Below are 23,109 nucleotides of genomic sequence, written 5' to 3' on the forward strand. Positions count from 1 at the left end.
ACCTCTGACCATTAGGCTGAAGCCAGGCTCCTCCTTGCTTGTTTCACCTCCTAGCAGCATTCCTTAGCAGTCCACTATCAGCAGGAAGGAAAAGGAGAGTATCTTCACACCCAATACCCAGCAGCTTTGTGCTTAGGATACCTTAGGATGCAGGAACTAGGGATTCATCCCCCTCCTACTTCCTGAGGCAGAGGACTGTACATTTACCCCTGGCCTTTACCACAAAGTGTGGAATTTAATCCACTACCTCTCTTCAAGAGGCAGAGTGGACACAAAGGTACTTGCTTTGAGGGCCTGATCCAAGTGCCTGTCTAGACGTATCCCCTTCCTTATCAGCTGGCTCTAGGTCTCTCCTTACTGTACATTTAATTGTGTACAGATGTGTATATTCACTCTTTATAATGAGTATATCTTAATGTAGGTTTTTTTACTTACCCTCTGGAGGACATGGGCAACATCCGTCTCCACTAACATTTCAGGTTATATCAGCCACATTCCTTGACCTCCCAAGAAGCATCATCTTTTCTACTCAGAAAAGTTGCCATGCAGAATCCGAGAAACTGTGTTTGTCCGGGAAGTTTGGGGACCCAGGGAACCGCTATGGAGCAATTCCCCATAGCTGCTGGGTTCTGTGCAGCAGGGGAGAGTGCAGAGAGGAATCGTGGACCCTGGAAACACTGGATTTCCTCTGTGCTTTGCTGTAGATCTGGTGATTGCAGGAAGTCTGACAGACTCACTGTGCATGCACTTTACATTAGCTTTGTGTTTGTATGGTAAAGATGTGTCCTAGAAACATGGAGGTTATCCTGTCCCTGCTGCTGAGCACACAAACACCTATTTCTCTCCTGGAAATGCCAGACAAAATTGTGGTGGCCTTGAGATAAGAGATGCAGCTGTGTTTCTCATTCAGGACAATTTTTGCCCTTTCCCTGCCCCCTGGCCCTTGGATTTTTTCTTGTATGTATTTCTTATGTAAAGAAGCTTCCTGACCATCTCTGAAATACATATTCAAAGCTGTGAGGTATTTGTTACAATATAAGTGGAATCCAGTAAGAATCCATTAGACCAGTAAAAGCACTGTTCAGAATTGCTTCTCTTCACTTTGGGTAACAGTAACTGCAAAAATTAAGAAGTGTTTCCACAGTGCCATGAATTTGTTTTGTCCTACTTCCCTTTTTCCAGTTCTGGATAATACATACAGCCCATTGGTTACCTTGTTCAACACTTTTAATATGTAAAGAGCTCTGTAAATCCCTAAAACTGCTATTGTAAAGCTGATAAAGATTGCTTAGAGTTAAAATTAGTGATTATATTTTAGTAGGGCCTGTGCATATCCCAGGAATGGACTCCTGCTCTAACAACATGCAGTGTTGAGTTAGGTGCAGTTTCTGTCCCAAAGAAATCACAGCCCAAGTAGACCAAGTAAGGGCACACTAACAGAATATATAAGCAGTGTTCACAAATGTTATGACGACTTAAAGGTGGGATTTGAACAGGCAGGAATTAGTCAACTGGAAAGGCAGAAGAAGCAACAGGCTGGGAAAGGGGAGGCTCAAGATAGCAGAGAAGAAAATGGAGGAAGTAGATTGACTGTGAGAACCTATAGGGTTGAGGCTCTAGCAGGCACACAAAAAGGGGAGGTGGAGTAGAGTCATGGCAACATCTGTCCAGACCAGCGAAATAGCGGAAAGTAGCAAAATAATCCATAAATGTCATTAGCCTGTGATGGAAGTGGGTTGCTGAACTAGCTGTGACTGCATTGATGGGTCCTAGCAGCTGGCTGGCCTGGAAATCCTTTCTCCCCCCAAACCTGAATTGGGTTTAAGATCCTCCACAGAAGCACAGGGTTCACTCCTACACAGTTATGGATCTGGGGAGTCATCATCCTTATTTCTTTCTGTCATCCCAGTGCTGTGCAGGAGCTTGGGTTTCTATGACATAATGAAATACTCCCAATGCATTTCAAAGTAGCTTGCTGTCTAGTGCATGATATGTTGGAAGAGATACATGCTCAGTAGTTTTAGAAAATGAGGTATTTGTTCATTCTTTTTGAAGAACCGCAACTATAGATTTAGTAACAAAATTCCAGGATTATTAGGTAGTTACTTACATGTACTTACAGTACTTTATTCTTTGAAATGTGCAGTTCATATCTTTGATCGCTCAGTTCGCTTTGCCAAGATTTCTGCAATGCAAATAGGGAAACTGTCAGGCAAGAATATTTTTACAGTTTATTTTTCTTTCTCCTCTGAAGGTCAAATGGTCTTTCCTATATATAGCTACTACGGTTGTTGAGGATTAATTCTGAGGACTTTTGAGACTATACCTCTGAAACATGCTGTGTTCTGAGAGGGATACCTTGTGCCGGTTCCTGTCTCAGGGCTATTCTTGTCCTTTGGTGTGGTAGTCTTTTAAGGAGGAAGGGTAAGCTCAGCCCTCGTGTTTAAATCCTCAACAGTTTCCACTTCTGAGATTCTGAGAAAGCAAAAGGTGGGAAAGGAAAATGAAAGTAAATAGCCCCAAATGAACTGGCCACCTCCTATCTTCTTTTTGTAAGTTGGTACAACCTCCAGTGTAGTTTGATATCTGCTAGCCCAACACCAATTAACTTCATAAAGGTCCACTCCTTTTTGGAGAGCTCTGACAATACAGAAAAAGGAGAGCAAGCTGCCTCCTTAGCCAAGAATCTTCCTGGAGGGACGAGAACTAGGAATCTGTATGCCCTCTGGGCTTGAGATTCAAAGTCTTTCTCCAGTTCTGATACAGTTGGCAGAGCTCTTAAAAGATGTATTAACTCTGTATCTTCTTTTATTATTTTTTTTTCCCCTGAGTCTCTCCAACCCTATCTGACCATTATGTGTCCCCTGCACAGATTTGCTCTGTCTTTGCATTTATGATTGAAATATATTTACTTTGGTAATAAAAGTCATGAAGCCAAGCCTGTAGAAAGGAACATTCATATTAAAGAAAGAGATCAGTGGATTGTCACGTTTCCTAGCTGAACAGTGTTGGCAACCTTCATTTTTGGGTATTTGTCCTTTGAATATTTGGTAAGCTGAAGAGCATTACAACTCTGAAAGAATGAATCCTCCAGCTTGAAAAGTCTAGTCATCTATTCAGGAAGGTATTGGTCTCTGTTCTCAACAGCAGGAGAAAGTAACCATGATCTTGACAGCATCTGGGTTTCTTTGACGCGAGGAACATGTTCCTGTCCTCTTTCACTCACTGGTGGCTGCCTTGTTTAGCCATGACAAACTACTATAGACATTTGTATAGGCTTATAGACTTCTCACATATTCCCCTTATTTTTGCTCCTTAAATAGCATGACAACATAGTGGTATGTTGTCCTTTCACAGTTCCTAGCTTTATCAATCTGTTAAATTTCCTAAATAATAGTCTGTACCAGAGTTCACAAGATTGACAGTGGTTCCATTATTTGAGAGTATTGTTGGTATGTAACAGTCTTTGTAATTTTCTGTTGCTTGTAGGATGGCAGAAATGTTTCCTACGATACATAAGATCTAAAAAAAAAAAAAAAAAAGGTTTAATTCCTTATCTTTAATATAGGCTAGTGAATATGTTTGGTGCATGATTTCCTTCCTTGCAATTCTTAGGACTGAAAATAGTTTCATAAATAGTTTACTTTCTGTTTCATTTTCATGCACATGCATGGGGAAGAGAAATAACAGTGCCAGAAATATTGTGTGAGCAGTAATTCTTGTCAGATGGGAAGTGGGAATGGATTGAGGAAAACCTCTGGGAGAGTCTGGTTTTGGTGAAACTTCTTGTTCAGTTAGAAGAGAATAAAAACGATTCTGATAAAGATGAGATTTGTCTGCCCTTGAATTTCCTTAACACTCACACCATATATCCCTGTATCACAGATTTTGGTGGCTTTTTATTTCATCCAGGGATGTTCCTTCTTTGAATTTTGATCTTACTCTTCTCATGCTCTAACAGTTCTTTTTTTTTTTTTTCTCTGTTTTTCACAGACTGTTTTTGAGAGGAACTGTCAATCTGATGACTGTGCTGCTGATTTGAAACTTCAGGGTAAATTACTGCTGTCTAGGTGAGTAGGTGAACTTTTTTTTTCTTTCTTACACGCTAGTATGCCATTCATTTTATTTAAGATGACATTGAGAAATCAAAATACAAACACAGATGTTTTATATCCAGACTAGAAGGATGACGACAGTGATATCATCTTTAGTGTGGAAAGGTCTTGAGAGGTACACAGAATCTGAATTCCTGTGGTGGTGGGCTCTGTGCACATACGCGCCAAGACACATGCACCTTCCCAGTCACAATAGACAAGCCTGGAGAAAAAAAATAGCATAGCAGAGAGGGGCAGGGAAATAAAGATGCGTGCCCAAATCAATTACCAATATGGACCGTTTCAAAGACGGTAAAATACTGTTTATGGCATGATAGGAGTAAAACTGCCTGTGGAAAAGCAGTTTTGTTCAGAAAAAATGTCACATGGAAGATTAAAAAAACCCCCTCAGAATGGCAAATTGTCTTCTTCAAATTATCTTTTTCTGTTTCTGAACTTGTAGTTATGCTAACTCTTCTGAAATACTGCTCTCCTTTGTCAGATTCTTCTTATTAGTAACTTGGGAAGGGGCATCTGATTTCACTTTCTTCTGGGATAATAAACCTCATCAAATAGACCAGAGGTGAAGTTTATGTTCCGTCCCTTGTGACGGGTGATCCTAGGAAAATGCCTATTGTTTTGCCAGAACGTAGTTATTCAATTTTGGGATAAATCAGGCTAAAGGTGAACTTTACACATCACTTCTGTTTCCTTTTTTTCAGCATTTTTAGCAGATGGAAGTGCTGATGTGAGTTATTTAATTGTGTGCCAGAGGTTTTGCTGTTTGATGGAGATGCTTTCTGTGAAATGCTTTGCTTTCAGGTCAGGAAAGAGAGGGAAAGAGACTCCCCTGCTTGGGGGGGCGGGGGGAAGGGGGAAGGGAAGAAGTAATAGTAGGGAGATATACACACATTTATATATAAAAAGACTTATATATAAGTCTACAGCGTGCTGTAACCGTACTTGGAGACAAAACTGAACCAGAGTCAAGTCTGAGAAGTTACAGACTTCTCCAGACACGACTGAAGTCCACAGGAATGTTTCGGGGCATTGGCTGGGAGCAGGGTTAGGTCTCAGGTTGCAGAGTCCGAGCTTTGACTGCGATTAGTCTGGATTTTTGACCTTTCCCTCGATCTTCATGGTGAGCAAAATCTGTTGAGGGCTGGAGACGTGTCTGTGTGGACTAGGGAAGCCAGTGAGGGATTTTGTCCTGCAGTCGAGGAATAATCAATAAAAAGCAAGGGACAAGTCCTAAAAACTTGTCAGTCAGTGTATAGTAATTACAGCAGTAAGAGCTATATTTGCAATCGGAGCATTAGACTGTTTATTTTTTTGTCTGTTATTTATGTTATCTTGGCAATTTAAAAGCCACAACTGTCAAAAAAGCTTAGGATATTAAAATACAATTTCTGCGTTTGTATAGCAAAATGTTGAACAAATGCTCTCAAATCTTCTTTATCCAGTGACAATCTGAAGTCCTGTTTGAAATAAACAGGATGTCGTCAAATCCATCAAGTCTGCACAGAATGGGTTTTCTTTAGCTAAAGGGCTGTGTAAGGTTCAGTTATTAAGAAACATAACACAATGGGTATCTCTAAAGAAAATATTTTTAAAATTATTATTATTATCATGCATAAAACTACAAAAACATGCTATGGATTCTGATTAGAGAGAAGTGCCTGTCTTGAGGAATATGGTAATTTTTTCAGCCCCATGTGTTTTGTGCTAAAGAATCCTATCAGCATTTTTCCACATTATTCCTGTTTATGCTAAGTCTGTGTACAAAGCTTTTTTTTTTCTTTGTCGAAAGAGCAGAAAAGGTGGCTCGTTTATTACTATCTGCACTAAACAATGGACTTCATTGTTAGCAGGGTTATGGCAATGCCTTTGTCTAAATAATCATGTCTGACTAAATTTGGTGGACTTATTGGAAAGAATGCAATTAATGACACACAGATACATTGGATTGAAATAAACAGGATGTTTATGGGAAGGCAGCGGTAAGTGCTGTCTCTCAGAACTGCTGCAACTCTTTGAAGATATCACTGGACATGTGGATAGAGTGATCCAGTTAAGATCATCTACAAAAGACTTTTATTGAGATTTCTCAACAAAGGTTCACAAAGAAAGTTGCCCAAGTCTGAGAGGAATGGTGCCTGAGCATTACTACCTAATTAAAGGGTAGTCAACAGAGAGAAGAAGTAAATTGTGTGTTTTCCTAGTGGAGAAAACTCCACAAGTTCTTGTGCTGGGGCCAGTGATATTCAACATATTCATAAATGATCAGGGAAATAATCTGCTAAAAATGAATAGCAAGGTGATAAAGTTTGCTAATCATACTGAACTATTCTGAGCAATGAAAAGAACAGACGAGGAGGTATGTTTTCATGAAGTGTGTGATTAATCTGTGGTTTTTACTGTTGGGGATGCTGTAAATGCTGAGAGTTTACATGGTGGAGAAATGGCAAATATGAAAGCCGGAAGCTGCAGAAATATATCGGCAAAATAACACTCTGCTTGCCTTGTTCTTCCATAGGCCTCTTACTTTTAGACATGGTTGGATACAGGGCGCTCTGCTAGATGGACCGACTTGGTCTGGCTGTTCTTAGACACTTTTCATGAATTTGTAGCATGTTAGAGACAAAAGCTGTACAGAGATCTATATGTTGTAAGGTATAGTTTTGTCCATCACTGTACATAATACGCTTCCAAACATGTGCTGGTTGGAGCATATATGTGCATAGGAAGTTAGCTCAGATTACATTATCATCAAGAGAATTGCTTGCTGAGGTCATTCTTATGAGCTCAGGAACTGCACAAGCTACTCTGATTTAGAGTTCACCTGGGATGCGTTTGAATCACTAGAATTACCCAGTTAAAAGACCGCACCCAGCTTTGAAGATGCCAAACTGGCATACCAAATGACTAATAGGGAAACCAGCCCATGCTGGCAAGAGCTAACCAGGTCTGCTCTGATTTTGCTTTTCTTGGGATCCTCCTTCTCTTCTGAAAACTTATTCATGTGCCCTCAAATTAGGAGCACTGCACTTTGAAAAATAACAAATAGACAGCCTGGGATGTTAATGCTTGGTCTAGGCAACGACCTAATATATGGCCATTTATCCAAAGTGCTTGAACAAAGCAAATCTGCATGTGTAAGGTAGAAACTTCACTGCTGTTCTGACCAGATATGATTGGGTTTGCCTCATTATTTCCTGTTGCTGAGGTGCTGCTGCATGTGGAAACAGTGCTGCTGGGCAAGCTGAAACCCTCCACTGTGAAGTTGGAGAAGAAGGTAGGGTAGGACTGCTTGAAAGTGGGCAATGATAAAAAACCTTAAAGCCTTCTAACTCCATCTGGAAGCTTTTGCAAAGATTTGGGAGGGTAGGGGTGGGATGTGGTGGTGATTCCTGTATTCTGGTTTTTTTGAGTACTTCTGTTATAGTGAAAGGTGTCCTTGGAGACTTGGACTGAAGACCAGGGTAACATGCTGTACTGGAATGAAGAAGAGTTAGAATGCACTTACTCTGGAAAGAAGAAGGTTTGTTTTCAGTTAACAGATTAATTTCTTCAAGGCTCGTCCACCTTCATTAGCATCAGTTTGCATGTAAACCCATCCCAGCTTCCTGAAGGGATTGTGGGACGAAGGAGCCAAACTCTTCCTGCTCGTGGCAGATGGCAAGAGGAGCGAGAGTCATGGGCTGTGGCTTGGCAGGCTCAGACCAGAGATTTGGAAAAACCTTCTTGTGTAGGCAGTTTGTGCTGTACGGGAATGAGCTGTGCAGAGACAGTGCGCTCTGCCATCCTGGGTTTCAGGACTTGGCTGCATAAGGTCCCTGCTGACCTCATCTGTTGCTGGCAATAGTCCTGTGTTGAAGAAGATGAGAATGGATTGTATGACCTCTAGAAATCCCTTCCAACCAACTTTTCTGCAGTTTTCTGTCTTGTCTCAAGGTAAATCCTCTCTGTAACCTGAGCAAAATTGCCGCAACAAAACCCAGCTTTTTGCCAACATGGAAACACCTGCCTAGGATGGTTATGGGTGTCTTCCAGCACTGTGGCTGGAAAACTGCCTGTGGGACTTCTCGCCTCTTGCTGATGCCACTTCTGCCAGCGAGAACATGCAGCATCATGAGAGGGGACAGTAATATCAAAGGCCAGACCTGGCAAAGCAAACTGTGGGGATTTAACTTTCTACGGCAGACATTATGAGATAGCATGTAGAAACAGCTACAGTGGTATGTGCTAGTATTGCTACAAATGGTATTTTTAGTGGTTGTCCTGGACTTACTCATAGCAGTATGAGTGGTGTTAGCCTAAAACTACAGATGGCAACTTAAGAGTCAGGAAAAAGGAGCCATGAACTGTGCTGGGGACTTGGTGAAGGCAGTGTTGGGAGAAACTGAAGGAGCAGAAGAGAGGTATTTCATCTTTCCAGTCATGACTGTTTTCAAATCCATTTTTCTTAAAGAATAAACGTGAGGTTTTGGCAGCACAGAGCAGAGAGACTACTCATTGCCTCCCCTTCAAAGAGTCTCCAGTGTTAAATTTTGCACCTGTCGCAGGAGATGGCAAAATCTGGCCGTATCCATGCAGTAATGCACTGTGTTGCAGGGGCGGGGAGATTTCTAAAGGAAAAGACTTAAAAGTATCTTAGTGTGAAGAAGAAATTTATGTATTGCATAGGGGTAACTTTAATGACACAACCTGAAACCATAAGAGAAATAGGAATATAATATTTTGCAATAAATTTTATTTTTATGGCCATAGCTTTGGGACAGCAATAGGAAACCAGGTTTCCTTTCCAGCAATCCAGTACTGAAAAGCAAAATGCAATTAAAGAGTGTTCTGTTAGCTATTATTTTCAAATATTGTTTAATATTAAAAATATATATATTACACATCATGCTTGAATTCAATGGCTCACTCTGTTTTCTCAGCACAGCAAATGTCTTTTCCATCAGGTTTCTGTAGCAAATAGCACATTTTTATTGAGCCTCTCTGTAGCTACTTGTTTAGAAGCTGAACTGCATCTGTTTCCTCAAGATGTGCTGGGGGAAACTCTGAAGTAGGTGTTCTGTAGAAGATTAGACTTCCCTAGCCTTCAAAATCTGCTAATCCATTCCTCTGGTACTTTATATGGGAGAAAAGCACTCTGGTCTTTTAAGAAGAGTCTGAAAGTGCTGAGGGAGCAGGGTTGACAGGAGCATACGTCTTGTCTGACATACCAAGGCAGTTTCAGGTCCTGAGCTGATGCCTATCCATCTGATTGGCACTCTGCAGAGGCAATGGTAGTTATCAAGCCCTGGTTAGGCTGTAATGGGAACCAAGTGAAAACTGTGGAGAAGACATTTGAGTAACAGTGAGAGTGTTTGAAAAAACAGACTTTCTTCCAGCTATAATAAACAAACCAGCTAAAAAGACCAGAGCAGAATGGGTGGTGGCTTCCCTGCGAGATGCAGCTAGGAAGGAAATCCTGTATGGCTGTGTAAATATACTGAGAGCCCGTGTGTCACAATGAACAGAGCAGCTTTACTGAAAACAAACAGTACAAGAAGAAAGATGGTGTTGCAGCATGTCATGTAGCTGCTGTGTTCCAGCACAAGCTGTGTGCATGGTATGTAAATCAGGTTGTAAGCACAGGACTGTGAGCCTCCTTGGATAGAAAATGCTGTAATAAATACTGCTATAATAAATATTATAGCAACAGAAAATGCTGTAATAAATACTGCTATTCCTGAGAAGGTTCCAGGAGGAAGTCTGTCTTCCCATATATTTATGTGACATGAGGTTACCCTTCATCCGTCATTAGAAACAGAATTACTCACCGATTGGAGTGCTTCTGAGTGTATGTTTGGCTGTTTGCAATAAGCAACTTGCTTTTATGTGTTGGTTTAGAGCATCCTTAACGGCCACCACTCATTAGACTCAAATTTATGTTCTTCCCCTACAGACTGGCTGGGATTCCTGTAAATACTGCTGCAAATTGTTTGTTTTGGAAATGTGAAATTGGAAGCAAAAGTCATAGAAAGCCAAAGGAGTGACAGGTGCATTGTGCAGAAATTTTCAAGGTTTTTCAAATTGTGGGGTTTTTTGAGTTGGAGTCAATGCTTTCAAAAGTTCTCTTGTGAAACGGGATTTATGAGAAATGCCCTTTTCCAAATATTGGAAGGTCAAGTTTGTGGCTTGCGCTGTTTCTGCTTCTGTTGGTTTCTCTGGAATTAGCCAGAGAATGGACAAAACCCCAGTCTATCAAAAATTTCATTGAGTTTGAAATGTTTCCATTTTAATGAAATGGTAATTTATGAAGAAGTAGTATTTTCCAGTATCTTCTGGTCAGCTCCACAGAAGGTGGAGGTTTTTGGTTTTTTTGGTTGGTTGGGTGGGTTTTTTTTGTTTTGTTTGGGTTTATCTTTTTTTTTCCCCAAATAAATTCCTTCTGTGACTTTTACTAAAGGATTACCATATTTTCTGCCAACACTCCTTTTGTTTCTGTGATCTCTTTTGTGTTGTGTATGGCTTTGTATTTGATAGACATGTAAATGATTTGATGTGATGTTTTGGGATGTAATCTCAAAGTACCTAACCCAGGACTCACTGAAAAGACAAGGGAGAGTGTGCACCGCCACCCTGTTGCCCCCCCCAGCCCTTGAGCTTACAACTCTGAAGTTTATAAGCATATTATTTGTATTAGTGAAGAATGAATAATTTCACATAGGTGACTAGCTATGCAACTGCAAAACTGGTTGTTTTGTAAATGCTGTGTATAGATGCAAGGATGAATATGCTCATGGACCTATTAAAATCAGTGGAAGGACTCCTTCTGGTTCACTGGGCACATCATCAGACATTAGGCACCTGGATTTGAAAAATGAACCTCAGCACAGTTTCATATTGACTTGTCAAATTATTAGAGAACCTGAGCTGAAGGAATCCAGAAATTGTAGATGATAATGTGTTATGACAGCTTTGTCCAATTTACTTTTCACCAGCACAAGATATAATGGCACAGAACACAGATTAGTGCAGTAACAGTGCAGAAAGTCAGTGTCTTCTGAAGAAAGGAGCAATAACATAAAATTTTGATCAGAAAGTTCAAACCTTTTTGAGTGTATCTCATGAATATAGTAGTGTTTTATAAAAAAAATTAATAAAGGTTTTCACTCATCGTAGACTTTTGCAAACCCATGGAGAAAAGCTGCAAGCCTGTGGTTTAATGTGGGAAGCGAAGCTGTTTCATAAATTTGACCAGGCTCACGCCTCAGCACTTATCTTCCTTTGATCACACAACGGGGATTTGTTTCCAGAGAGGCCTCACGTTTCATGGCATGCCCATTGCGGTTTTATGCCCCTGAAGTGTATCTTAACAAAACAGTCATGATGAGGAAAAACAATATCCTTTCATTTGGAGCTTAATTACATGCTCTGATAGTATCTGTTTTTCCCTTCCTCTTCATTCATAGCAGATGAAGAATTTGTTTTCACTTATTTTATCTTTCATTGAACAAACACTTCTTTCAAAAATATTTTTGACGTTCTGTTTACCCTAGACAGGCTACCCTAAATAGCCGAGCTGCTCAGATGGAGCTAATTTTCTGCTTTACAAAAAACAATGAAAGAAAAATGAGCAAATGCTATGGCTTAGCATTTCTAGTGCTAGGAAAGTGGTCTTGAGCTTTCAGTCAAGACCTTGTGCGTATAAAGCTGTGTGTACCAACATGGATATTCCCAACTCCCAGGACACAGACAGGGAGCTGTGATTGATCCCACTGCAGTCATGTGCTGCCCACTGGTTACGTGGTCATACCCCAGTGCTGTCCTAACTCACGATCTTTTAAGCTATCAAAGGAGTTATTTTCAGGGAGAAAAGAATGACAGAACATGGGAGAAATGGATATGAGTGGATTGCTTTCTGTTTTCTCAAAAAGTCATACCAAGTTTCACACTGTGATTTAAGTGATTTCATAAATTATAGTGTAGTTTAACATTATTTCAAAGCAATTTGCTGCACTGTAAAGGATGCAATGAAAAAAATGCTTATACCATTTCATGTATATTAGTACATTTGTAATTCTGTTTGCAATTTAGTCTTTTCAGTGAATCCAGGAAGCAGAATTCTGATTTCTAATTTATGTTTACTTTTATTTATCTTTTACCGACAGTTGTTAGTGTATTGAATGCTGCGTTTGTGAGGCATGTGGAAAACTTTGTTGTAGCTCATCCAGGATCAGATTTGCAGTTTCCAGAAAGGGCTGCCCAGCAGAGCCTGCAATTAATCAGGATGTAGTACAAGTTGCAGTGGGAGCATCGTCTCAGAAATGAGTGAATGTTTTCCCTTGTTGAGGGTGAATGGGGATGAAGGAATGGTTTCTTGGTTTCCATCTGGTTAGTTGCACTCAGAGCTTCATAAATCTCTCCCAAAATAAATAAATAAGTCCAGTTTGATAGCAGTGGGCAGTCCTGTTCCTTTTGAACATATGGTGATTGAACCCATATGGATGGTCATAGAGCCATCAAGTGATGAGTGGTAACAAACCTCAGTAGTCCACATCTCATACAAGAATACAAATTCCCAATCTCTATTTTCTAATAACAGGCCACTTATGGTCAGTCAGCGATACTGTACAAGCCAGTCTTGTAATTTCTTAAATACTGGATTTGTTTTGTAAGAATCACTTGACTGTATCTACTGGAGTAGAATTTTGCTGTTTGTTTTTTAAACTAGGCCCTAAAGAGATGTTCTTTCATGTAGTTTGAATTAATTGCTCAACTAATGTATAACCTGGCCCTCCTTTTGAACATCTCAACAACCATATTTTATGGACCTAAGATAGTTCAAGTCACCATATTGTGTTTTTCTCTAGCAACCAAAGTATAAAGCTAACAAAACAAAAGCTTAACCTCAGGCAGTGCTGTCATACATTAGCTGCCTCCAGAGGTGGAAATTCTTGATACTGTACAGACCGCAATGAGAAGCCGATGCATCGTTTTGTATTTGCAGAACACATCTTGGCTGATGCATACATGCATGTGTATGTATATATACCTACACATGTATATGTACATGTGTAGGTATATATACATGCACATACACGGACTCTTTTGTGATGCAGCTACATGAACTTTTTCTGTGGTATGTCCTGCAATTACAAAATCTGGTAAGGCTGAGGTTCTTCACAGGTCACCAGGTAAATCGTCTTGCTGGTTTTGCATGAGCTATAGAGGAAATGTGCTGATATGGGTATATGTTGCTTATCACGTTTGACATTTAGACATAACTTACTCCTGACGTATAACACCTGCTACTGCAAAACGAATTTCCTAAAGTAACAAACCTGTACTGTTTCTAACATTTCATCTCTGATTAACTGCCTTTTATTGACCTCTGAAAGTGATGGCTGGATAGGGCACTGGTCTTTTTCTCCCTCATCGATGCTCAGCTGAGTATGCTTTTTAAATTACATATTGCACCCCAGCATCCCAGGAACGGGACGAGCAATTGAAGCTATCTAATGATAGGAGATGTATTTCTGAAGGCATAATTTCTATGGTAAATACGTGGTTTGCATGATGACTTTGTTAATGATCTAATTCCTAGAAGGAGTATGTTGGAAAGTGCTGCTGAGTCATCCTCAAATTCCAGGGCCAGATCTATGGTCAACAAGCACCTATTTTAACAGAGCTCTTCAAGTATTTTAACAAACAGAGGGGTTTTTTTTTCTTTCATGTCAGGCTGATGTGTGCAACTTTCAGCTATGTGCCTGATACCATTTATCTTTTGCATTTCTTTCTGCCACTAGTAACTAGTTTTTGTTTGTGTTCCAACCTTAGGATGCTTGTCTTACGTGTGCAGGGATAACTTTTTCCTAGGGGCACAGTACCATTGATTTCAAGGACACTGCTTGTGGTTATAAAAGATGTTGATTTGTATGTGTGTCTGCAAGGGTGAAAGATTAGATTAGAGCTTCTGTAGATGTTGTACCTCATCTTGCTTTCACGTGCCAGTTTCATAAACCAGGGTAGCTCCATTCAAACCAAAAGCTCCTCCCTGGAGTGAACACTGTGTGAAAACAGAGGCAGCTCTTTCCCCATTGATTCTTCAGTTCTGTTTATAAAGGGTTGTGAGCATCTGGGTACAACTTAAATTACTGATAATAATAAAAGGCACCAGATTTCTGTAGGGTGATAAGATAAGGGTGATAAGTATTTTTATGTGGATGTTGTGCCCTGCTCTGTCCTTTTTACTTAACAGTTTGAAGACATAGGTGGCTGGGAGTTATATCTATTGTGTAGTTATGGGGGATTTCTGTGGAGAAACTACATTTGGGGAAAAGAGGACAATTTCCAGAGAAGCTTTGAATATATGGTAACTAGCTGTAACTAGAAATCACTCTGTTGTTTCAATACCATAATAAAGAGCAAAAAGGATTTCCTAGAGTGGTCCTCGTCCATCTCTCCCCCCCCCCCCCCCGCCCCCCTTGTTTACTACTCAAATGCATTCATTTTTAAAATTGAAGTGTAGGAAAGATGCTCTGTGCCATATTCCTGAATTGCAATACATATGGGAACTGAAGCACTAGAGACGTGGCAGCTGTGCTCCAGAAGGGTACCAGCACGAGCAGTTCCACCTCCTTGGCCCTGGGCTCACCACAGTAAGTGCTTTTCTCATATGGGACATGCAGTCCCTTCCTATGGGGAAACATTGGCACATTGTTACTCAGTCTTCATAGGCGGCAATATTGGTATGATGTTACTCCCAAACTGTGCTCTGCTGACACAGAACCTCAGTTGACCAGTCTTTGAATTCTCTATTACGTTTTTCCCATCACCTCATGTTATCTGCTACTCAGAGCACACTGGAAAGTTTCCACTTGAGAAACAGAAAGTTCATTAATGAAATGATCTGATGGGCTCAGAGCTAGTTTACCATAGCTGGCTTAGTGCATCTCAGATAAGCTGTGGTCATCAACTGCATGCGGTCTCTTAGTGCCTTTGCTAGCGTAGGCTTCAGTGCAAGAGGGGGAAGGCAGCAGCTCAGCTAATGCAGAATAAGCCATGATATCTTGAGCATTTGGCTGAGTCCTTAGGCTGTGAACTTTGCAGAGAGAATTGACCTTGAACGCACATGAGATGGCAAGACAGGGTAATCGAGCAGTGTAAAATGCAATAGCTTTGCTCCCTGTGGGGTTGTTTAAAATTTTTACTTGGTTTGGATTTGTTTATGGGGCTGCTACCTCTCAGTTTTGCACTGAGACATCAAATGAATTCCCAGATCAGCTGCGGGTTTCAGCTTTTCATTGGCCCTTGAGGTTTAAGTATTTGCAAAACTCCTCCCAAAGTTCAACTGACCCTGGAACCTGTGATAAAAACCCAACAGAATAAAGGTTTTCAGGGTTGATGTAAAGAGTCTGTGGAGACAAAATTAATATTCAAGTATCATAGTAACTGCAAAGACCAACTGCAAAGCTGGTTGGTGAACGTAGAAATCTGGATCTGTCACAGAACCAATGTCGTTGACTCACACCTTTTACTGATTTAAAAGCAAAAGGTGGGACTCTTCTTTAATTTCATCTGATGGACATGGAGGGCAGAAGGGGCTTTAGTTTTTTGAAGCATTTTTACCTACTTGCAGTCTAACTGATCCCAGCTGTAACTTCCACTGTCCATTGAGCAATAGCAGTGATTTATCCATGTAGGTGCTGATTTGCTGTAAGGAAAGAAAGGCTCCTAATACAAAAGGGAAAGTCGGTGACCCAGAGTAAGAGGGTAAGTGTGACCCCATCACATTCCTTGCCCTGCGTATTATCTGCGCAGACTGAGAGGAAGTGCTAAATGCTTTTTCAATTTAAAAAAAAAAATTCTCTCTAGTGCAGGAAATAGAGAAATATGTCCCTGCGTACCTTTTGGAATGCAGATTATGTCTCCCCTGACCCACGTTAATAAAAGCACCAGCATCTTGGGGGGTGGGGAAATGAAAATTGCAGATCTTTTCAGTTTGCCTTTCCCAGCTGGTCTGTCTTCCCTTGCTGACCATAGTGCAATGACATGGCACAGGCATTAACAAAGAACGTTAAAGCATGCAAAAAAGATGATACTTGTTTTATCCTGGAATTTAGTTTCCTTTTCTTAATCACTTAAGAGGAAAATGTTAAATATTTGTTTACATTTGATGTGTAGTACCACAGCTAGTGAATTCAAAACCGTGGCAGAAATTTGGAGCCTGATTTTCAGAATTGCTTGTTACCTGCAAGTCTGGGTCATGTGAATGAAAGCTGCAGGTATTTAGTACTTCTGAATGTCAAACTTCTTTCCTTTTCCATGCAAACATTGATACCTTGACATCCTTCATGTGCCTGTACGTATGTGTGTACAAATGTGGTTGCCTATATATAATGTATAGATGTCTACAGAGTCTACCCAGAACTTTTACTCAGTTCATTGTTTGTGTGTAGTACCTGATGTAATGAGATGGTGGTGTTCTGTCCAATTAAGTGATTATATCTTGATTTTTTTTTGCCTTCTTTTCTTTCTTTTTTTTTTCCTTTTTTGAGTCCGTTTTTATTTTTAGCCCCTCTTCCTTGATGTAAGCAAGGTTACAAGGGCTGTGGTGAGGATGTCGGTGGCTTTATAGTTCTCATCCAAAAAAACATAAACTGAAAGCCATTGCTTGATTATGTTTCTTAAATTGTTTGGCATACCTTGTCAAGATGAAGGGGTGGCTTCAGTTTGTTTTCTTGTTTCTGGTGGGTGACAACGGTTCTTTCATTGACATATTTTGACTTGGCAGCTAGGCTGCTTAATGTGCGGCAGGCGCTGGAGGAGGATGGCACCGGTTTGGCAGCAGAGCTGCTCCAGTACCACAGCAGGCTGTCCGTGCCCCATGACGTTACTCTCTCAAGCAGCAAACAGAGCCTGGGAGCTCCCCTGTGGACAAGGAGATTCCTAATCCTCTTCTCACTGCAAGTGAACCTGATTCATTCCAGATGTACACAGATTCAATGACTCAGAAAGCTGCTCTCTTAAAATGGGACTTACAGCACAATCTCATATAGCCTTTCAGAGGAAGAACTGAACTCCTCTGCCAGCCTAAAATCAGTGAGGTTTTTCAGAGTTTATTAGTGTGTGAATTTTGTGTAGGAGCAACTACAGTGTGCTCTTAGAAAGTGGGTTTTCTTTCTCTGCTGAGGAAAATGTTGTTATAAACGTCATTTTGGTATGATGCACTTTTAACAGAGGAGTAAGAAAGGAGTAACACAACCCTTTTTATTTTTACATTATTTTTTGTGGCTTTAGTTTTAAATAGATTTTCATTCTGAGTATTTTTTTATTATTCAGTAGGAAGGAGAGTATTCTTCATTGTCTTGACTTTATGTTAAATCTCAAAGTGCTGCTACTACCAATTTGGACAGGATTCTGTAGTGTGCATTTCATTTAGTATCAACCCTGCATAAGATAAATGTCTTGTGATGTTCCTTTGCTTACTGAAGTGATACTTCCAGATTTTGCTGAGGAGTTTGATAGATGCTGATTAAGTTTTGAAGTGATTGCAAGAAGTGAGATTATAAAGTTCATGAGAAATAATTCACAGTAATAAATGGTTGTTTTATTTCTTTGCTTCCAAATATGCACTTTTGATTATTAGAAAATCCCAGCAGATTGTTTAGCATCTTCATAATTTGTCTGCTTTTCAACAGTAAACATTGAAGTTGGGGCCAAAAGGTTAAATGCTTCCAAGTACTCTCACATAGTTGTGCTATTAATTTGGTATGTAAGGAGCAACAACTCAAATGATTTGGACCTCTCAAACTAGTTTTGCAGTCGATCCTGTGCTGCATACGCTTTTGCAAATGCTTATTTGCACTGATAGTTGACTATGAGAATAAACTATAATGTTTAGAAAGCAAAGTGTCCAATTATCTGTAGGATTGGTTGGTGTCTGCAGTTGATTGTAAGCGTGAGAAAGGAGGCACATTTCCTGGAGGCTTATACCTGCCTCCTAAGAAGCTGTCATTGAACTGTAAGCCATAATTTAGGGCTTAATAAATGAAGATCATCATAAATGAAGTAAGTACAGGAAACAAATGCTATAAATATTGTCTGTGTTACATGGAAAAATTACACTCGCAATCCACAGCCATCATCTTTAAAGCCTGAATCAAGACCATCTTCCTCCAAACTTCTCACTCACCAGAGCCCCTGGCTGCTTTGGGTACGTACCTTTGGAAACCCACATCTGGAAACTTCTTGGCAAATGCAGGGAGATGGAGCCCAGCGAGCTCTGCCTTGGAAGGTCTGGTATGGCTGTGGTTGGAAGAAGGTGCTGAAGGGTTTATAAGCACCGCGTCCTCGGAAAGTCCGCTTTTAGGCAGATGCTCTGGTTGCAGTACCATGAGCAAGGCTGGCAGATGAGGGCTGGTGGCGATGGAGGGACAGGCTGCCTTTAAACACAGCTCAAATCCTGCACCCCAGCCATTTTCAGAGAGTTGCTGATATGCAGAGGAGCAGTGTATGCCAACATGTATGTCCCCGGCACAGCCATTCCTTCATGGAAATTGGGTGAATGAAAGGTGGCTTGGTCAGCTATGGATTTTTACATGCCATCGCATGCTGCTGTGTGCACGTGTGTTTTGCAACATCTGGTGGGGTGGGTGGAGTGAGGGTGCATTTCCTCAGAGGTGGTTCCTTCTTACTCTTGGGCTGGCTGTCCCCTAGAGGAAATAATTGAGAGCATCTCCCTGCTGTGTGGCTGGAGGTCTCTACCCTTTTCTGACCAGCTATTTGGTGTTTTCTCTGTGACACTGTCTCTGTTTCTCCAGGATGTATGAATGGTCTTAGATTCCAGTTATGATAACTGTAAACAATTTGATATTTTGGCTATTTTTGCTTATTTTTACATTTATACCTACATATTTCATATTATCTTTTACTATACTTTTAGTTCTTAGACCTGCAGATCTTTGCATTGATATTGTATTTTCTTGTGATTTCTCTTTAGCTTTTTTTCCTACTTGTTAGCTCATCTTCTGGATAGCTTAGTATGATTAAATATCAAATAATAAATGTGTGTGTATGAATATTTATATTTTCCTCTATGTGTGCATGTGTGTGTGGGTTCATAATATGTGATGCCATTTTACAATAGTGTATTGATTAATGATATATAGCTGTTATTTTAATTCAACCATTCCCTTGGTATTCCACTTACAGAAGATGATGCCATCATGTTAGGTCCAGCATAAACACCTGAAGAAAGATTAGTCACATTCAGTGGACCTTTGTTGTAGTTTCCATACATTTTTCCACTTATACCAGTTTCTGGATTTTATTTGACCCTCTTTTCCATTTTTTATATCCATAGCATAACTCTAAGATTTTTCAGAAAGTTACTAGAATGTTAGAATAAGTTTGAATTATTGAGAGACAAACTGAAATAGCTTGTGTATTTGAATGTGGGCATAATATCTTGCACTTGTTGCATTTCCCCTGTCCAATTACTTTACAGTCTTCAACTATTTTATTCTCACTAAAACCATATTAAAAATAAGTCACGTGAAATAGTTCCACATGAGGATCATGGGGTTTCCTTATAGTCACAAAAGGCAGTGTCAGAACGAGGACTCAGGAGCCGCTCATTCCCAGTACAGCCCGCCCCCCGCACCATGCATTGGCCGTACAGCACATTCCTGAATTACTGACTGCCGAGCTTTTAAGCAGTTGAGTTGTGACACTTCCATAGCAGGAAGAAGAAGGACCAGAGTGTGAAAGTTGCCCAGAGTTAAACCAGTGTAACTGTTTCTGCCTACAGTGTTGATGACAGAACTGCCTACCTGGCCCTGGGAGCAGTGAGGAACATCTCACTTAACATTTCCATCTCTAACGTTGGGGATGACGCCTACGACACCAATGTTTTCTTCAATTTTTCTGGAGAGCTCTTCTTCATCAAAATGTGGCAAAAGGTAAGAAAGACCAGTCTTGCTGTGGCTTAACTTTAAGCCAATTTAATTGCAAGATGTAGGGACGGGGGGTGGCCTGGGCCACACTGCTGAGACATTTGGAAGTTATTTCTGGTTATGCTGGGCTCGAATTTCTTCCAGGCTCTTTAACGAGTTTTTCTTTTGTGGGTTTGATCTGTGTAAATTACACCCTTTGTGTTTCTGTAGAAGACGACACAGCACTGTTATTTGGGGTGCACTAGTGAAAAAGAAAGACCATTTTGTTGCGGTATTAAGGTATTAAGAGGTAGAGGGAGACTGTTTTGGAAACTGGTAGGGTACCAAATGGCACTGAAAATACAAAGGGTGCCTATAGTTTGAGTGGTGCCACACTGCACTCAGCAGTCCTGGTCATCTCCTGACTGGGGCTCCTGCGTTTTCTCTTCATTGAAACCAAGATACAAGGCTGTTCTTTGCTCGCGTCGTGGTGCAAGTTTGGGTTGTGGCCAGGGCACATCACTAGATCCAAGAGCTCAAAAGTGCTTTTAATTTCACCCGCATGGAGTCAGGTGAATATTCTGACTTTTAGTTTCTTTACATTTAAATTGAAATATTCAGGTAAATATTCATTCGTATGAGTTAATTTAGAGGTAAAGTTGTTGAAATATAAACACTGAATCGAGCTTTTTTGCAAACTGATGGCCATAAAAGCTGTCTGAGTGTGAGTAATGTGACAATAATTGTGCAAAATGGGAGCTGTACAATCATACCAACATTCTGTCTGTTTGTTCCTGCTTTTCACAGTTGTTTGTCTCTCTGCTGGAGCTTTGCTTTGCTTTGTAAGCCGTAAGAGCAGTATTACAAACAGTAGTATAACTGTTGCGAAGTATGGGATTAACTGGGTGCATTGAACCAATGACATTTTGCCATTATTTGAAATGTTTTATGATAGATTTTGGTTATTGTAAACCTCTTAACTCATTACATAATAAAACAAAATATGATAATTTCTTATACATGTTAATTCTCTTAGTGTTCAGTTTTGACTATTATGTTTAATACAGTTGCAAGCCTCAGAAAGTTGGTTTTGTATTATAAGCTTCATTTTCAGACATTGTGTGCTGCAAGTGTGCAGTTTACCAAGAGGAAAAAAGCAGGGGATGAAGTAGAAATGCCTTATGCCAATATGCAACTTCTCCTTAATGGAGGTTTTATGTGAAGACTTTCAGGGTCTGGCCCAGCTCCCATTGAAGTCAGTGGGAGGGTTTCCATTCCTTTGCACTGGAAAAGAAACAGAGCTTGATGCATGTTCTTTTAAAAGGTTGTTGTGTGGGGTTTTTTTTTTTTTCTGTGCTTACATGTTGAATATTTTACACACACGGATTAACTGGAACACCAATTGCCTTCGTTGTTCTTCTTGGCCAACACTGTGAGGGAACAAGCTGAAGATGATGTGCTGTTTCCCTTGGTATTTTACCTTAAGTCTGGGTCTATAGCAGGCTTGAAACATCTGTGCTGAATGCTGCCTAGAAGGAGCAGTTTCTGGAAGCAGATGACATTGTTGTAGGGTTATCTCACTACTCAGTGTGTCTTCTGCTAATAGAAGCTAGCATTTCTTTAAAAAAAAAAAAAAAAAATACAGCACACATCAAGGAAGCATGTAGGCTTCCTTCTTCCTTAGGTCTTGCAAACAGGATCAGGGTATAGCCTGCTATTATTCTTGCTGTTCCACTGTTCTTCTGATTGATTTGTTAGGGTTTTGTTTTTTTCTGATAATTATTTTAGTAACAGTTTTGAAAAACCAAGTCACAGGATTGTGTTGGGCTATTTTACTCTCTCTGTCAGCTTTTGCTTTAGGACAAACTAATATATACTATTGGCCTCACCATTTGTCCAGTTGGGAAACTGGATTACAGCCTCATAGCCTCAATTACAATGTAACATTTTCCCCAAGCTCTTTGAACAATGATTTTTTTGTAAAATATCACAGCCTCCATGTTTCATAACCTACCCCCATCCCTTGACATCTATGCATAATATGTACTATGCATGTACTTTAAATAGATTCTGTTCCTGGTTGAACATTGCCCAGGCAAAAATCCAGAATGTAAAGCCAGAATAAAAATGACGGCTCCTAAGACTTCCCTTAGTGGAGCAATTTTGGAATCAAAAGAGCTTCTTGTTGTGGGAAACTTTCAGCAGCAGCTGCCTTTTAACGAATAATGCTGAAGTGGAAGAGAACAGTCTCTTCCATGTGGTTGCTTGATCCTTTTTCTGCAAGGTGACTGAGAACGATGATCGTGTGGTGGGCTTTTGTAACCTGTCTCTGGAGTCCTTTCAAGATGCTGTGTCCCCCCTGTGTGTTTTCCCTGTGTCCCCACTGGGGACATTTCCAGTGGATTCAGTGCAGTTTTATTTCTTTCTATGGAGTGGTTACAATGAGACCTAACAGCGCAAAAGTTTAATGCTGGTTTTTTTCAACAGAGTTGTTGAGACAAAATGCCATGTCTTGTGTTTGAAAAGAAATGGGGTAGCCTAGCTCAGGGATGATAATGGTAGCGTTCCCTGAAGGGTCTGATTAGAGCTAGCCCCACTTTCCTTTCTGGAGACTGAGATTTCATGAGACGTGGTGGATAGAGACCTACCTAGAGAACAATCAACCATTGGAATAATCTCCCCAGGGAAGTGGTGGATTCCCCAACACTGGAGAGTTTTAAGATTTGGCTGGACAGGGTGCTGGGCCATCTTGTCTAGACCGTGCTTTTGCCAAGAAAGTTTGGACCAAATCATCCTTGAGGTGCCTTCCAAGCTGGTATTCTATGATACTTGGCAAGGCTTTGCTACACCTTTGTGAGGTGAAAAAGCATTTGCCGACTGATATTTAGGATACTCCGCCTATTCCACTGTCTGATTTTCCTGTTGTGCTGCAGCCAGTCCTCCCCGTCTCCATGGACAAAGCCCAGTGTTTTCTTTCCGTAGCTCCTGACAGACAGTCCTTCTCTTTAGAGGCACAGCACGTGGCACGAGCTGACTTCTGCCTGTGCTCCCTGTAGTGCTTTTAACTCTCTCACCACTACTGCACT

The 23,109-nt window shown here is 40.5% G+C and overlaps 1 protein-coding gene across 2 annotated transcripts in view; it reads left to right on the plus strand.

Annotated features, from left to right (window-relative positions):
• The window catches only part of ITGA9 (integrin subunit alpha 9), a 226,437-nt gene that overhangs the window by 121,493 nt on the left and 81,835 nt on the right, over positions 1 to 23,109 (plus strand). For both annotated transcript variants that reach the window (XM_072853606.1, XM_072853607.1), the window contains exons 17-18: positions 3,994 to 4,070; positions 19,900 to 20,050. In XM_072853606.1, the coding sequence (XP_072709707.1) occupies positions 3,994 to 4,070; positions 19,900 to 20,050 (228 nt within the window). The remainder of the gene's footprint in view (positions 1 to 3,993; positions 4,071 to 19,899; positions 20,051 to 23,109) is intronic.

The sequence above is a fragment of the Ciconia boyciana genome, chromosome 2, assembly GCF_034638445.1.
Source record: "Ciconia boyciana chromosome 2, ASM3463844v1, whole genome shotgun sequence".
NCBI classification, from domain to species: domain Eukaryota; kingdom Metazoa; phylum Chordata; class Aves; order Ciconiiformes; family Ciconiidae; genus Ciconia; species Ciconia boyciana.